The sequence below is a fragment of the Cyrtonyx montezumae genome, unplaced genomic scaffold, assembly GCF_038088225.1.
Source record: "Cyrtonyx montezumae isolate F1298 unplaced genomic scaffold, pur_monq_1.0 scaffold_30, whole genome shotgun sequence".
Lineage (NCBI taxonomy): Eukaryota > Metazoa > Chordata > Aves > Galliformes > Odontophoridae > Cyrtonyx > Cyrtonyx montezumae.
In genome coordinates, this window is record NW_027072035.1 from 14,471,913 (window position 1) to 14,488,032 (window position 16,120).

General features: G+C 36.2%; 1 protein-coding gene across 2 annotated transcripts in view; it reads right to left on the minus strand.

The window, feature by feature from the left end:
* Window positions 1-16,120, minus strand: part of SRFBP1 (serum response factor binding protein 1) — a 65,270-nt gene that overhangs the window by 6,361 nt on the left and 42,789 nt on the right. Inside the window, exon 4 of one of the 2 annotated variants that reach the window (XM_065744329.1) lies at window positions 14,582-14,653. The exons of the other annotated variant lie outside the window; for it this stretch is intronic. Within the exon in view, the coding sequence (XP_065600401.1) occupies window positions 14,582-14,653 (72 nt within the window). The remainder of the gene's footprint in view (window positions 1-14,581; window positions 14,654-16,120) is intronic. 2 annotated transcript variants of the gene reach the window in all.

Sequence of the window (16,120 nt, forward strand, 5' to 3'; positions counted from 1 at the left end):
TCTGAAGATCAGAGTATTTTCTTTGGAGATTTTTGTCTAGCTGGAAAATGTATTTCTGAACTTAATTAATACACTTTTTCCCTCAGCTACTTCCTGTGGGTTTTGAAAGAATATAGCATGAAGTTCAGAAAGCAGCAGCAGCTTCTGTGCAACATCTGGAGTCCTTTATTTCAAATATTTATAGAAAGGGTTTAAGCATATACATGCCAATGCATATGGAATAACCACATTTTTTCCTTATAGCAAAATACTTCACGAATGCTACTCACACTGTGAGACAGCAGCCAACAAACATATAATATGACATTCACATTCTTAAAAAATTCCAATTTTTCTATTTTTTTGGCACATCCAATGCTCTATTTATTTTTCCTCAAGCATTTTCCAGTTTAGAAAACCTTGGCAGAGAAAAAAACATAAAGTACCTACTGCATCTATAACGAGAACATTCCCACTCCTCACCTCCCCTCAGTATGTTTGTTTTTGTTAATTTTTGCTTTTTCTGGTTCCTGCTACTTCTTGTATTATTTTGCACTATTCATTTTTTTCAGGCAAGACTTTCTATAGGAATGCTCTGCCTCACTCAATTTGCAACTGAGGCACAGCAAAATGAACAAAGCAACTGAGCACTGAGTAATCATACGTTTTAGTGGCAGGTTGCATGCTACCTATAAAAGAGCCTGAACCCCTCAGATTTTATCCTGCTAAGTGATGCATTATTTTTACACATAAAGATGCCTGTCATCACTACCATCCTACATTAAACTCTATAAGGACACTTAACAGAATGAATTGCACTGATCTTTGTGTTTTTTAAGCCTTAAAATAAAAAAAAAAGAAGCCCGCTTACAGAAGTGGTCCTCATCCTAAATGGCAAATGAGGCACAAACCACAAACCATAACTTGCCAGTTACAACACAATAAAGCAAGATACGTATAACTCACATGAACAAACACAAAGGGGCCCCCACACAGGGGAGGCAGACTTTGTAAAATGTGGCAATGTTTAAGGAAAGAATGGACATTAGAAGACTGTCAAAATAAAAAACAGATTTACACTACAAGTTTTGAAATATGATAGATAAAGATGAGGAAAAGCAAGGAATGACAGTGCTCTGGGTAAAAAGAAGCAGCTGGATGGGAATGTCAGGCAGAATTTGTGTGGGTAGCACCTGCCTTGTACAGTGCAGGAAATAAACTGAGAAAGAGAATCCCTTCGTAGAGATGGGATTTGCTGCTATTAAAAGCAATACCTTGCTAGCATGCTTAAGATGGGAGATCTTCAAGAATTACACAGAAGAAACATAGGATCAACTTGGGGACACAATATGTTGACTTCTGATCATTGCTTCACTGTTATTACTCATCCTGTTCAAAATTCCTTTTGGTTTTAATCTGTGCTACACTTACAATAGAGATCATACTTCCATTTTTAATTGATTTCTGTACAAGAAGCTACAGTTAGATTAAAATAACGTTAATAGTAAAGACTACTAACTAGAGTTTCTACTGGGAGCAGTGCTGACACACAGGTAATGTCTAGTGGCCTTACATCTGTCCCTGTAAATGATTTGCCATGATATTTAGATGGTGATAGTCAGAAACACTATGGATGAGCATACAGTATACACAGTACATTGCTAAACCTATGACACAAAAAATAACCTTGAAGCAAGTCATACTGAGTTTCCTAAATTAACTGGAAGCACAGTCTAAAGCATGACAGCAGCCTGATTGCAGGAAGAAGAATAAAAGGAAAAAAAGAAATTAATGCTAAGCAGGTTAAGCATAAAAAAATCTTAAGTTCTTGACCAAAAGAAGATGTAATTGTAATCCTCTTTGTAGCAGCTTAGGACAATAACTCTCTCCCTCCTAAAAACAACAGGAAACCCAGTACTCCACATATTGCTCCCAGAGCTCCATCAAGTCACATCTGTCTTTCACAACAGCAGAAGGAGTTAATGTAGTTAATGTAGAGTCACAGGGTGTCTGAAGGTGTTAGATCATGGCTGCCATCTAAGTCTATCCCATGACCTCATACTGCTTTGGAAGAAGATCACTGAGCAAAGTTATCTTCTGGCTGAAATGCTGTTAGTTCTCCTTCCTCCTTTATGTCTGTAAGGAATATGATACGTGACTTCTAGTCATCAAATCAACTGAAGATTTTGGCAAGAAAAGCAAATGGATACCACTTATGGTGGCCATGTTGTCCCTGGCAGCATGAGGCTGTGACCCCCTTTCATTGATAGCAGGACAGAACAGCTAGGGAAGGCAGGAAACACATCTTCATTAGGCAAGGCAAAAGTTCAAAAGAGCGTGACCCTCCTAAATACAGAAATAGCAGGGAACAATCAAATGCTATGCACAGAAGAGAAACATAAGAAAAAGGTAATCTGAAATTGTCAGATCTTACTCAATTTTTTACTCAATTTTTACTCAATCCAATCGTCCAAGTAACATCAAAATAATGCTACAGCTGTTATGAAGTAGATATGCAGGCTGAACAACAAGATAGGTGGGAAATTCTTATGGCAGTTATTCTATATGAATATTAAAAAATCATGCAAATTTCAAAGGTGTTTTTTTATTGTGATTTTATTTTATTTTATTGAGATTGGACTACATACAGATGAGCTAATGAAAAATCTCCTCCTGAAGCTGAAGTGTGTGTACTAACAGATACACAGCTTTTGCAAAAACCACAGTATATGTCTTGTAGTAGAACAAAAGAAGAAAAATTGAACTTCTCTTAAAGCATACCTCCTTTGACGTCTTGTTATTCTTTTTACCACTTGTCACAGTGGTGGGCCAGCATAATTTTCTGTTATTTCTGTAATTTAACCATAAAAATATTTGGAGATTTATTTTTCTTCCAAGCACCATGAGACATGAATACTCATGGTAACACATGGTACACACTCTTGACAATCTCTGCTCATCTGTAAACTACACAAAATAAAAGTGAGAAGACTGAAGAATCTAGTTGAACTTGCACTGATGCCAGGAGAACTGAATATCATCTTATCACTGTTGTCTACAAAATTTGAATCCCAAAACTGGGGAGAAGCATCAAGATCTAACTAGTGCTGAGCTGCTGATACTGCCCAAGTTTCATGTGTACTTTTGAATTTAAGTTATCTTCCTCCTAATCTGCTTATTTAGATTTACCTATATCAAATTTAGCTTTTTTTTTTCTTCCTTTCAAAAGGAGTAGAGAGACTTGTTTCTGTTATCATCACAATATGTAAAATATAGTAAAATACGCCAGAAACTCAAGCAATAGTAGATTCCCTGTTGTTCTTCCCCTGTTTTGGCAGTGAGTTGGACTTAATGATTTCTAGAGGTCCCTTCTAGCCCCTACAATTCTGTGATTCTGTGCTATGCATGTTAGAACTACAGTCCAGGCATAGTACAAAGTTTGAAGGTCTTTTAAGAAGCCCAATGCAGTGCTTCAGAAGTGTTTCAAGATCAAATTTATTTGGAGTTATGAAGAGTCAGTAGCATTCCTCTGGATTAAGCTGTCACAACTAATTTAGCTAATCATATAATTGTGAGGTAAAAGCATGTTTTCCACACAGGGAAATGGTCAGAAAGAAATAGTTATTTAATCCCTGCTGTAATCTATGGCAGAGTGTGGAATAAACGCCAGATATGCCCAACTACAAATCATGTATTTAATCTACAACTAATTATTTCCTTTCCCTTACGAGAACTCCTATGACTGCTTGAATATAGAAAAGTCAGAACAAGAAATCCATAATAAAACATGCACGGACTCCTTATCTTCTCATGGGGAACAGGTGTAGACTCTAGCTGTCGGCTAGAGAAAAATAGTAATAAAACTCAAATACTGCTAGACTCTTACAAGGTTAAGAAGAATGTGTGGATAATCCTATAAATTTGGCCTCCCACACAAACCATAAACAAGTTTTCAAAGAAAAAGAAGCCAATTTCTAAAGATAACGAAAGAGGCTACAAAGCTAGCAGTGTGTCAACTCCTTTCCCTGCCTCCTCCTATTACAACAGTCCAACTCATTGTTTGGCACATGGCTCAGTAAAATAGATATCACAGGAGAAGAAAAAGAATCAATAATAACGAGGAACTAAAGTGGAAAATAAAATATGAAATAGATATAATGAAGCAAAAGATGTACTTTTCAGGGGTAGCAGGGATGGAATGAGTTGTGGGTAAGAGGCAGTAGCTGTGAACAATAAAAAGACAAAGGTTGCTGCTACAAAGTTCATACAAACTTCTTAATATAATGAAATTCAGAGGACAATTCACATATAGATTAAATTTGACAACACCATATATCAGATCTGAAGCCACAAATTACTTTTTCAGAAATGTGAAGTATACTGAAAAGTTGACAAATTATTTGCATTTCAGATAACTTCTGATGACAGTGTAAAATAATTATCCCTGTCAAAAATCCTCACCTTGCTCAGACTTTTACACACAGAAGCATTACTGCTGGAGAACTCAGAAATAATTAACTAGAAACTGTTCAGCATCCTCAGATAAACCTTGAAGGAGATGTGTTTATGTTCAGGGTCCCCACTGAAGACACTGGAGGGGCAGAAGACTTAAAGGCCTCATAAATACTTCACATATTAACAAGGAGTAGGCCATATTAGTTAGTGTATGCTATTTAAAACAAGATAGAGACTCTTGGCATCTCACACTGAAATGTTGTGCGCAATTGAAAACAGATATCTTTCAATATAAATGTTTTTCAGTCACCTTCTGGAAAAAGACAATGGAAGTGCAAATTCAGTTCACTGAAAGACTATTAAACATCTGAGATAAATGTACTGATTTCTTAGTACCAAAATGTAAATTTTCTATCATTAAGTCTGTTGAGGGATTATATACACTCAAAACTTAATCTATTCATAAACATATATCAGATATATGGAAAGCCTCGATACTATTTGGGAATATGAGCAGATGATTAATACAAACCAAATGCAAATCCTGAACAGTCCTTTTTTCTAGCAGGCATTTCACCACATGGCATGTAGAATAATCACCTTTATGCTTGGAGACTCAGCTGTCTTTAAGGTCATTACATTATTGCTACTTTGGCAAAAAAAATATTTTCTTGCTGTGTATTCATTCACTCAACCCTTTCAATCAGCATGCAATTATTTGTGCTCCAAAACAAAGAAAAACGTAGCCAACAGCCCTCAAAGGTCATTATACTTTCAGTATATTACTAGTTATATCACATTTCCCATACATACTCATAATCTTTCCATTAAGGGGCAATACACTGGTAAACCTACGTTTTCATTTTACCTCACTGAAATTTTGTAATGTATCTATTTACTACATTTTATTATTCCAAATAAATTAGTAGTTTCTTTAAACAGAATTCCAATAACTCCATAAAATCTTGTTTTTCCATTTCTACTGTTCAAGTTCAAAAATTTCAAGAAACAGTGCCTTCAGCACTTTTCATAGAAATTTCCACTGTTACAAACTCATGTTGAGCTGAAAGAATCATCCTAATTCCATAACTTCTCTTTTTTTATTTCTTAATTTTTTATAATTCTTAATTCCTTAGTTCTGAGTTGCAGAACTTGAAAAACAATGTCTATTGGAATGAGTGAAGAAGTATTAATGATTTTGAATTTAACTTCTCTGTGATACACAATCAGAAAAATATACAGTTGCATTTATAGAAGTAAAAGCAGTAAAGCACATCAGCTGTTGCTTTTCATTCTTAGAAATATCAATAACATAATTTTATTATGATTTTGTCATGCAAATCTGAGTTACTCTTGAAAGCATACACACAGAAAGCTTTCTCGATTTGTAATATGCAATTAGTTGTCAGTCTTCAACATAAGCAATTACAATTACTTACAAAACATTAAACACATTATAAAATAGTAAGTTCTATAAGCAACAGGAATAATGAAAGACTCTAGCTCATCTGTGCTGTATTTTACAACTTTTCTCTTACCTTCTGTTCCATGGTGTTTCTTAAAACAAGATTGAAAGGCACTGAAATTTTTCTGTCACTAGAAACACTTCCCTCACTGACAGCAACACTGATTTGGATTTCTACTACTCAGATGAGAAACGTCACACATAAAAATGACCTGTTGGAACTAACTCTTCTAAAACCATCAACACTGGTTGAATTTGATCAATGAGACCCACTATTTAGAGAGTTAGCAGATTAAGGGTAAGGCAGGGGTTCCTTGTTCACTTGAGCTCATCCTCTTCTCTACTGTGGATTAACTTTAAAAATTGGTTACCGTCCCTATGAATCCATAAAGAATGCAATTCAGATATTGTCTTTAGTAATCAAATTAATCAAGGGTAAGTGAAATCTCTCATCATTATTAGCTGTAGACATGTGGTTTCTATAATCTGATTCATCATTTTCTGCTATCATAATTCTAATTAGAAATTGTAGGACATTACTAGCGCCAAACTAGTAACTAGGGGTGACTGTCAATAATGCGACTTGTGAATTTGTCTTCCTGTCCCACTTTTATGCAGTTATACTGAAAACAGTTGTTCACAACACAGTGCCACTCTCACGCACATACATCCTGCCTCATCATCCTTTTAAATGTGGCGACTTCCATTAATTATCTTGAAGACCTGGTTAAATGAAAATATCAATTGTATTTGTGATGTTGTTTTATGTCAGGTATTCTACTATCACCCTTTATTTTCTCAGGCTTCAAGGACTGGTATGGAAGCATTTATAATGCATATTCTTTCTCTGTTGTTTAATACTGGAAATGCTAACCAATTGGTACTGTAGGCAGCCTGACTTATCTTATTCATTGGATTGAGCTGCTTCCTCCTCAACTTTCAAGAGAGATTATGAAAAATTATCTCACACTCCCCTGATCACGTGACTGTGAATCAGAAGCTCTTCTATGAATGTAGTCTTCCTCCTGATTTCTTTTATTCTTACTCCTTTATGAAGACCTTCAGTGAAAGCAGGTTGGTTCAGTTGTGATTAATATGCCTGCTCATCCTTCCTGTCCTGACTCCTCTTGACTTTGAAGGTTCCTCAGCTCCTCTAACACCCAAATCTCTCTTTTCTATATCACTGTTTCACGCATACTTGGAGGATCTGGATCTCTGCCTGCCTCTTGGGCATTCCATAAATGCCTGAACAGTATTTTTGAAAATTATATCATGGAAATTCTGACATCACTTATTTGACATTCCCTTATTCAGAATCAAACCCACCACACTTTGAGAACCTCTTGTTAGAATACTTTCTCTCATCTTTGTCAAGGAAAACATAAAACCAAGACTAGTTCAAATATTTTACTCTCTTTTACTCTCATTAAAGCTCAGGCCCCTTACAATTATGCATATAACTTAAATATACATTTAAAATAAGAACAAAAGTTCAGAGTTGCATGTGCTTTCACATACACCATGCCATGAAGCTTTCTGGTAATGAAAAAATATTATGTACTTGCATGTATACAAATTTTTATTTATTTATTTTATTACAGGAATATCTGAGCTGAAAAACACTGCACTTGCCCACCCACATTTCTGTTCATTTATGCTCCTGTAAGTGTGTTCATTGTGACTAAACTACCTAGACAATAAAAGCCAAATGCTGGTTAGAAAATTGTGAAGTGAGTGCTCCCTGATTTCTGCTGGCAACAACATGCCTATCCACATTCTGCTCTGACACACCAAATGGTTGAAATTAACTAATTCCAATCTAAAGCAATTACTTCTGAGACTGAATCTTTCTTAAAGATCACATCTTAATGGATCCTTGGCTTAGTAAAGTAAAATTTGACAGAAGGCAGCTTTTTCATGTCAGAAATAAACTGAAATAAATCTCACAATGAAAAACTTCCAAAGCTGTTGTTTTCCTTACTATCAAATGGTGACCCTACTGCTGCAAGTAGGTGGCAGACTACTTTGAAAAGGAGCTAATGGAGAAGACAGCAATTAACACAGAGTAAGTATGGCAAAGACTTAGTGGACAAAAGAATTGCTAACCAGGTTTGGGAAGGATATAGATAGAAGGTGGCATAAACAGCAGACTGAATTTTCCTACTGGGCATCTAGGAAGAGATTGGGACTGGTGTGGCTAACAGACAGAAGGAGAATTAGTGGAGAAGTCAGTGAGAAAGAGTGGAGAAAGGTTTGTTAAAAAAACAGATAGTTTTGTACTGACAAAACTTTGGCTGCAGCTATATCTGTGGGCTCTAGATTGCAAAATAGATAATATTTCACACTGTTAAGAATTTCATTTACATTAAAAATGACATTTATATACTATAAATACATTTATATAAATAATAGTTATATGTATAACTACATAAGTATAGTTATATATATATAATATATATATAAATACACATTATTGTCTCTCTATACATACATAAGACATGCTAAATAGCTCATAGTTCAAGAAATTGAATGTGGAAGATGAGAAGACTTCAGAGAAAAAGAAAAATCAAAACACCACCAACAAACAATCACACAGAGAAAGTATTTATGCCTGAATGTGATATTCATCACTGAATACAAAATTCTACATCAGTATTGTTAGAAAGACCACAGGCATTGCTGTTTAAAGTTAACATCTGGTGTTTGACATGGAAAACTCTCAGGAAACAGCAGTTTCATACATTCAGTGCAACTTCCATTCAAATAGAATCAAAATACTGGAGACAGGAGGAATCCAGCACTGCAACATTGATTCTCAGCATCAATTCAATTCTATTAAGCAGTGTTACAGTGTTAAGTCAATGTAACACACTGCCAAAAAACATATTATGTTGGCAGATGCAACTGTTGCATAAAGAAAACAGTATGAGTGATGCAAATCACTGACTTTATTTCTATACTGAAATAAGAAAGGAATGGCAACACCATTTCTAAGGTGGAGAACTACTGTTTTACTACTCAGCATAAACGCTGCTGAGGAATGGAACCATATTTATGAATATGAGGTAATGAATATTCATTCTAAAGTAAAAATGGGAAACAATTCTGATTTCCTAAAACTGTTTTGAAGTTGATCACATTGTTACTTAGAAAGAATGAAAATAAGGAGAGAGGCATTATCAAACGTTCATTAAATCTTCGTGAACATATTAAATAATCACTAATTTATTCCTATTACAATTGCACATTCATTGTCCATACACAATTTCTAATTTCAAGAGCATTAACAACCACAATTCAGGTTAAAAAAAAGAAAAAAGAAAAAAAGAAAGTTTTCATGGTTCCCTCAAAAACAGCAGTTGTTTTTCTGCAACACTGCCAAGATCAAACCACAAAACAGCTAAGTGCAAAGAATTAATGATAAGTGTGTTACAGAAAGCCGATGAACCATCACATCAGCATTGCACAAAAGACTGATTCATGCAGTAGTCCTTTATGGTTTATGGATTGCAAGCAAAATATTTTCATAAGCAAAGAATGTTAAAAATTCACATAAGTAATTATCTAGTTATGCTGCTAAAGGCACTAGCACCAGCAACAGAAGTTTTATATCAATAAATGAATCTATAGTAATCAGACTGCTTTTGTAGCTAGTAGAACTCTAGGGAGGTGGGGGGGAGGGGTGAAGGGGGAAGGTGGAAAAGAGAGTAGAGGACAGTGGAAAAATCCCCCAAAGCCCTAACAAAAGACAGCAACTATTTTGTGCTTGATCCAAAGCCTTTGAAGTTAACAGAAAATCTTCAATTAAACTGCAAAGGACTTTGCATCAGCCCCTTTTCATGATTTAATGCATTTCCTCAGATTAAATCCAGAGAGAATAGTGGCATTTTAAAAATTATTTTATATTAGAAAGTACACTTTTAAAATAAATTGAAGCTCGGATGAAAAATGTACAGTTAGTAACATCAACTCAAAGTGAAACCTTTTGACTTTTTAAAGACAGACAATTCAAATGTGACTGTTCCTCCTTGGATGCAGCTATTTAATTGAAATTCTGTTTGATTTAGAAATGCTATCTTCCTTTCTTTCCATGTCACAAAGCTGAAAATTACTAGAATTATCTTTCAAATTTTCTACTAAGGAAATATATATTTTTAAAAGGTAGAGTACTTGTTAGAATAAATATTACTGTTGTATAACCATGCTCTGCTCGTGCCTTGTCATCCAAGACTACTATTTACTGATACACTTTGAGGAGCCTAGTGCTCCAAATTGCTATTTTAGTGATCATGATGCTGTAAGTTGACTAATACCTCTAATATCACAGGCTTCCATAAAATACTTTCAACAGACTATATTTTCATGGTAAATCTACAAAAAAGAATACAAAGCAGTACAAGCACTGTGACTACCCTATCCTTACTCTTTGTTGTTTGCTGATGAGACATACTGTGGATTAATACAAGGACTAATCCTAGGCCATCACTTACACAGTTTAAAAATCAGTTGGCAGGACGAAAACTTGCATATTAAGTTTTAAATACTTTTTTGAAAGAAATAAAAGTAATAGGCAAGTAGCCCTGTAACTTTATCTTCTGCTCCTACCAGCTGTTCCACCCATAGTTGTTTTCTACCTCATTCTGAGTTCCTCTTTGCTTGATGGGCATATTCCTGCACCAGTGATCCAGTAAATTCAAGAAGAATTTTGGTAGGTGAAGCAGCATCTTCTCAAGTGTGAAACAGTAGAAGTTCAATTTGATAATTTAGGGAGGAATAATTGCATGCACCAGTACAGGCTGGGGGATGAGCTGCTGGAGAGAAGCTCTGCAGAGAGGGACCTGGGTGTCCTGGTGGATGACAGGTTGGCCATGAGCCAGCAGTATGCTCTCATGGCCAAGAGGGCCAATGGCATTCTGGGATGCATTAAAAAGAGTGTGGCCAGCAGGTCAAGGGAGGTGATCCTCCCCCTCTACTCTGCCCTGGTGCCTCAGTTCTGGGCTTCCCACTACAAAAAAGACAGGGATCTCTTGGAAAGAGTCCAGCAGAGGGCCACAAAGATGGTGAAGGGCCTGGAGGATCTCCCCTATGAAGAAAGGCTGAGTGAACTGACTCTCTTTAGCCTTGAGAAAAGAGGACTGAGAGGGGACCTGATCCAGGTTTATAAATATCTGAGGTGTGGGGGACAAAGTGGTGAGGCCAGACTCTTTTCAGCAGTGTGTGGAGACAGGACAAGGGGGAACGGACAGAAACTGCAGCACAGGAGGTTCTGCACGAATGTGCACAGGAACTTCTTTGCGGTGAGGGTGACGGAGCACTGGCACAGCTGCACAGGGGGGCTGTGGGGTCTCCTTCTCTGGAGATATTCAAGACCCGCCTGGATGCCTACCTGTGCGACCTGGTGTAGGGAACCTGCTTTGGCAGGGGGGTTGGACTCAACGATCTCTTGAGTTCCCTTCCAACCCCTACGATTCTATGATTCTATGATAATTCTGTGATAATAATGATAATGATATTTTAGCTGATTTCCAAGACCTGAGTTCATACAGGCCATGGATGTTACATTCACTCACCTTCAAAATAACATCCCAAACCTTAACTGTAGCATTACAGCCATGAGGTACCCATTAAAATATCTACACCATGACATCACTAATGTCATTCCTGCACAATCATGTTAAGTAGCTACTCTCATCAGGCAACTTAGACTTTCAATGATCAAAATCATACTGCATCTCATGCTGCTCAGTTGAATTCTGGCATGTGCCTATGGCCATGCTTCTGCTCCCTGTTATAAAGACTCAGAATTCCTTCTAAATTCCAAACAAGATAAAGCTGGTTCCTGAACACTAAGCAATCCAGAATAAGCCCACCAAATAAGCTTTTTCACACTAGTAAATGCAAATCAGGAACTACTAATGGCTTACATTTCTAAGCTAGCAGAAATTTTTCAATGCACCTGGAAACAGTGGCATGCTTCTCAGTAGTCTTGAGACTCAGAAGAGTATGGCATGGCTCTAAGCATTGATGACTCCAATATATTCAAAATTTACTATGCAGAATCCTTCTGCAGACAAGTGTCTGCATGCTTCACATGTGAAAATACTGGAGGACCAGGTGAAAATACAGCTCTTACTGGAGAAAATCATCAGCAGATTGACTTGCACACAAAGATAAGCAAGTGCCATTCTGATACAAATGTATGAGGGCTGCTCCAAAAGTAACGTCTCATATTTTAAGATCTTGGTCCGCTATGTCAGAGGCAGATGGTGGTGGCATGGCAGTAGAAGCTGAACCACCTCACTGGAATTCTGCTACACTTTGTTGCCTTGTGATTGACAGCAGCAGAGCAGTTTGACAGAACTGCTCCTGACATAGAAGTGCAGATGAAACAAAGGTTTGGCCTTTGCCTGTACCCAAGCTTGTAAAGAACAACTTTTTTAGCGTTAGGTTCCAGAGCACAGTACTAATGAACCAAGCCTCCCAGACCAGTTCAGGGACACATACTACAAAAACCACATTTAAATGCTACACAGCTGTTCAAAAAATTAGACAGCAGATCTGCCACGTGTTCCTCAATTGTATTAATGACTGGCAAATGTATTTGTTGCAGACAGTACAGAGCTGTGTACAGAACCTGTACAAAAGCTTAGTCAAAACCTAGATAATAAGTGTTCCATTTTCAGCAGCTGTGACTAAGCAGAAACAATAAAGTCCAGCTGCAGTCACATGGCAGTATTTAATACAATCTTTACTACAGAGTTTACCATCTGTTAATAGCAATGGTGCCAGCTGCAGTAATATTAAACATGGATGTAAAAAGTTTCAGCAGAGGTACACGAAGGACAGCTCACCCACTGTTTCTTGTCTTATATTAATTTGGTAAGCCCTGTGACGTTTTTATAAATGAAACCCAGAAAATGTCTAGTGTCATGTGGCGAAGGAATTATCAACTGTCATGAATTTGATTTGCTCATTAACAACCATCAGTATAATGATCCTTACAGATAAATCATAAAAACCACAGTTACTCTGTCATTTGCTAAATACTTGACACAATTTGATTTTACCTCACTGAAATCTATGCTATGTCTTTTTAAACAGAAAAGTATGCCTATCTTATTCTGAAAAATATATGGGGAAAAATAGTAATAGAACATAAAATCTCAGTGGGCAGTAGGAATTAAACAAATATCTTGACTACACATCCTCTATGCGAAACTAATATTCAGCATTCCACAGTGAATTAAAAGCAGATTGCCTTTTATCAGTGAAAACAAACCTATTTGGAAAATGAAAACAGCCACAGGATGTTTTGCTTCAAATATTTCAAAACTCAAGTTAATGAAAAGGTAAACAGTATGGTCTACATTTCATGAGATCTACAGAATATTGCAAGAGATAGATTTTTTTTTTCTCCAAAATGTTATTATTAATAACTAACTGTGGGAAAAGATAAAATAATACACTGACATATTAACATTCATAAAAACACATAAAAGATACTCCTTTTAGTTGTGGATGTGCTACAGCCAACCAATGGTTATGGTGGCCCAGCTACCACTTGTTAAAAGAACTGCAACAGTGAGGTTAAACAGTTGGCTTAAAACAGCATCAGAACTCACTCAAACACTAGCTTTTTTTTTTTTTAAAAAAAAAGGCTCACTCATTATGTGAGATTAAGTCCTCCATACCACTGTAAAACACTACCAGCAGCAGAAAATGGTACAAATAAGAATTTTAAAAAGCAAAACAATTCCATCAAGATACCTGTATTATATGTTTTCAAGGATTATGGCAAAATACAAGCCAATTTTAATTAAATTTGCGAAATATATAGTCAGCCATGACTATGAAAACAAGAATCCTATTATCTAGGAGAATTATCAAGGGCTAGGAGAATTTCATAGCATTTTCCTATCCTTTGACATTCACTGCTTATATCTGAAGAAATTCTAGGAAAAGAAATGTATAGATGAACTGGGAAGATTATCAATACTCCTTTTTATATTCTTGGCAAGTGAAGCATAGTTGTTTTCTTAGACAATGCAATTCCAAACATATAAACCCATAAACTCCTTCATTTCTGCAGGAAATCACTTAAAAGGCTACTTTTTTTCTGCTCTTCCCTATGACTTCATTTTATTCCTTACAGTCATTGCTACTTAGTTAATATTTAGTCAGTGGACTTCAGGAGAAACTGCTGAAATGCCTGTGTCAAAATTTCACCTTTATCTCAGGCTAATGTTCTTTTCACACGGATAAACTTCTCTCTGCCTCTAGAAATATTCCAAGCTTATTTTTGACTGTTGTTGAAAGCTTAGATAGTTAACTAATCCATGTAAATATACTGGAAATCATGACAAACCTATTTACTGAACCTATGCTTCCTGGTAGGCAATTCCTGTTGCTAGATGTTAGTGCACCAGGCTTAATGAAGAGCCACTAGTGCTAAAATAACTATACAGATTTTGTAGACATGTCCTACTGGAGAGATGTCTTTAGAAACAGTGGAAAGATTTGCAGTTAAGACCCAATATAACATATCTCACACACTTCACACACTACACAAATGCAGATAATCCCACCCACATACACTCATAAGATGCACACTTTGTCATCAAATGAGGCTCATGTATTTTCTCACACTCATAGATACAGAACAACAAAACCAACAAACCTTACCTTTCTGCAGGCACTTTCAAAATTAACTTCTTTCCTAAGCGCAAGCCTGGTAACTTGATCTGGCTTTATTTCCTGTGGATGACAGACATATTCTTTTTATGATCAGACTTTACTACTATTTTCTAAGGTTTATATTCCTCATAAGTACTACAATTTCATGGTACCTTCCACTGATTTCTTAAAGGAAGAAGATAAGTTATATAGAGAAATTTTTCCTATTGTTTATACAATAATATATTTACTTGCTGAAATACACAAATATATAGGGTTAAGGTCATGAAAATGAAGTTGAAAAGTAAAAAAACCCAACAAAACAGAACAAAAAAACAACCAAAAAAACAACCAAGAGTCCTTCGCTCTTCCTTTGTGAAGATAATGCACATGCAATATTCATTCCCAGCTTTAAGAACTTCCATTAGCAGCAGAATGAAAATCCTGTGCAAGTGGACGTGGTTAGAAGTTGTCTATTTCATGAAAACCACACCTCTGACAGATTTTTCATTATTTTTAAATACATATTGTACATATGTTGTATTACAAAATGATCTATTAACCTTATCAATAGAATATTGGCCTTTTCTTCCTAGGTCTCTGCATCTAATAAATCATGTAACACACCAGTTGTTTGCCAGATGGTGACTTTAAAAGCAGTTTAACTACTGTTACACAGAGCCCAAATAACTTCTATGTATTCAAAGCTCCAAAAACTTTGTACAAAGACAGCTACATATTCTGATGATTGTTGTCTAGATCTAGTATGTATCACAATGCTGCTGGTTTCAACTTGAAGAAAATCATGTGTATGCTGAGTTCCTGAAACTCCACAAAAGTAGATGCCCTAAGACTAATTTATAGTAAATTGCAACACTTGCGGTCAATTAAGATATTTGTATCAATATTTGTTGATGTCAAAAGAGTTTCCTCACACTGAGATCTAGAGGTCTGCAAATTCATCTCCCATAGGTACTGGTGGAAGCCCAACCATTTGGCACACAGAATCCAGAATGGAAAAACACTGGTGAATGTAGGAAACAATCTTACACTGGCAGATGAACAGGCTGGATGACCTAATAGAATCAAGAGATGAAAAACACCTATGATTCAGTTTTCCATGACCTTCAAAAGTGTTTTACAGATGGTGAAACTAGGACACGGCGGTTAGTGACATGCTTATAGTCAGAGTTGGTTGGAACTTAAAAAGGAAGAGCTGGAACCCAATACTTTTTATTAAATCTAGGTGTTTCTTTATATAAAAAAATGATCTATATAATAATTTATATGATCTTCATCCTACTTCCCCCCACACAGGAAAAACATGCCTATTTTTTTCTTTCTTTAGGATTTAAATGCAGCAATCTTTTTTAAAGGGAAGCAAGGTAAGCTACCTGCAATCCTTTGCCCCAGTCACACCAGCATCAGTGTTTAGGACATGTGCTGTCACCACTCTCAGTGCAGGAGGCTGCTAGAACAGATGCAGTCCTTTGTTCCAGTGGCAGGAACAGAAAAATCTCAGCTGTTCCCTGCACCAATTGCACCAGC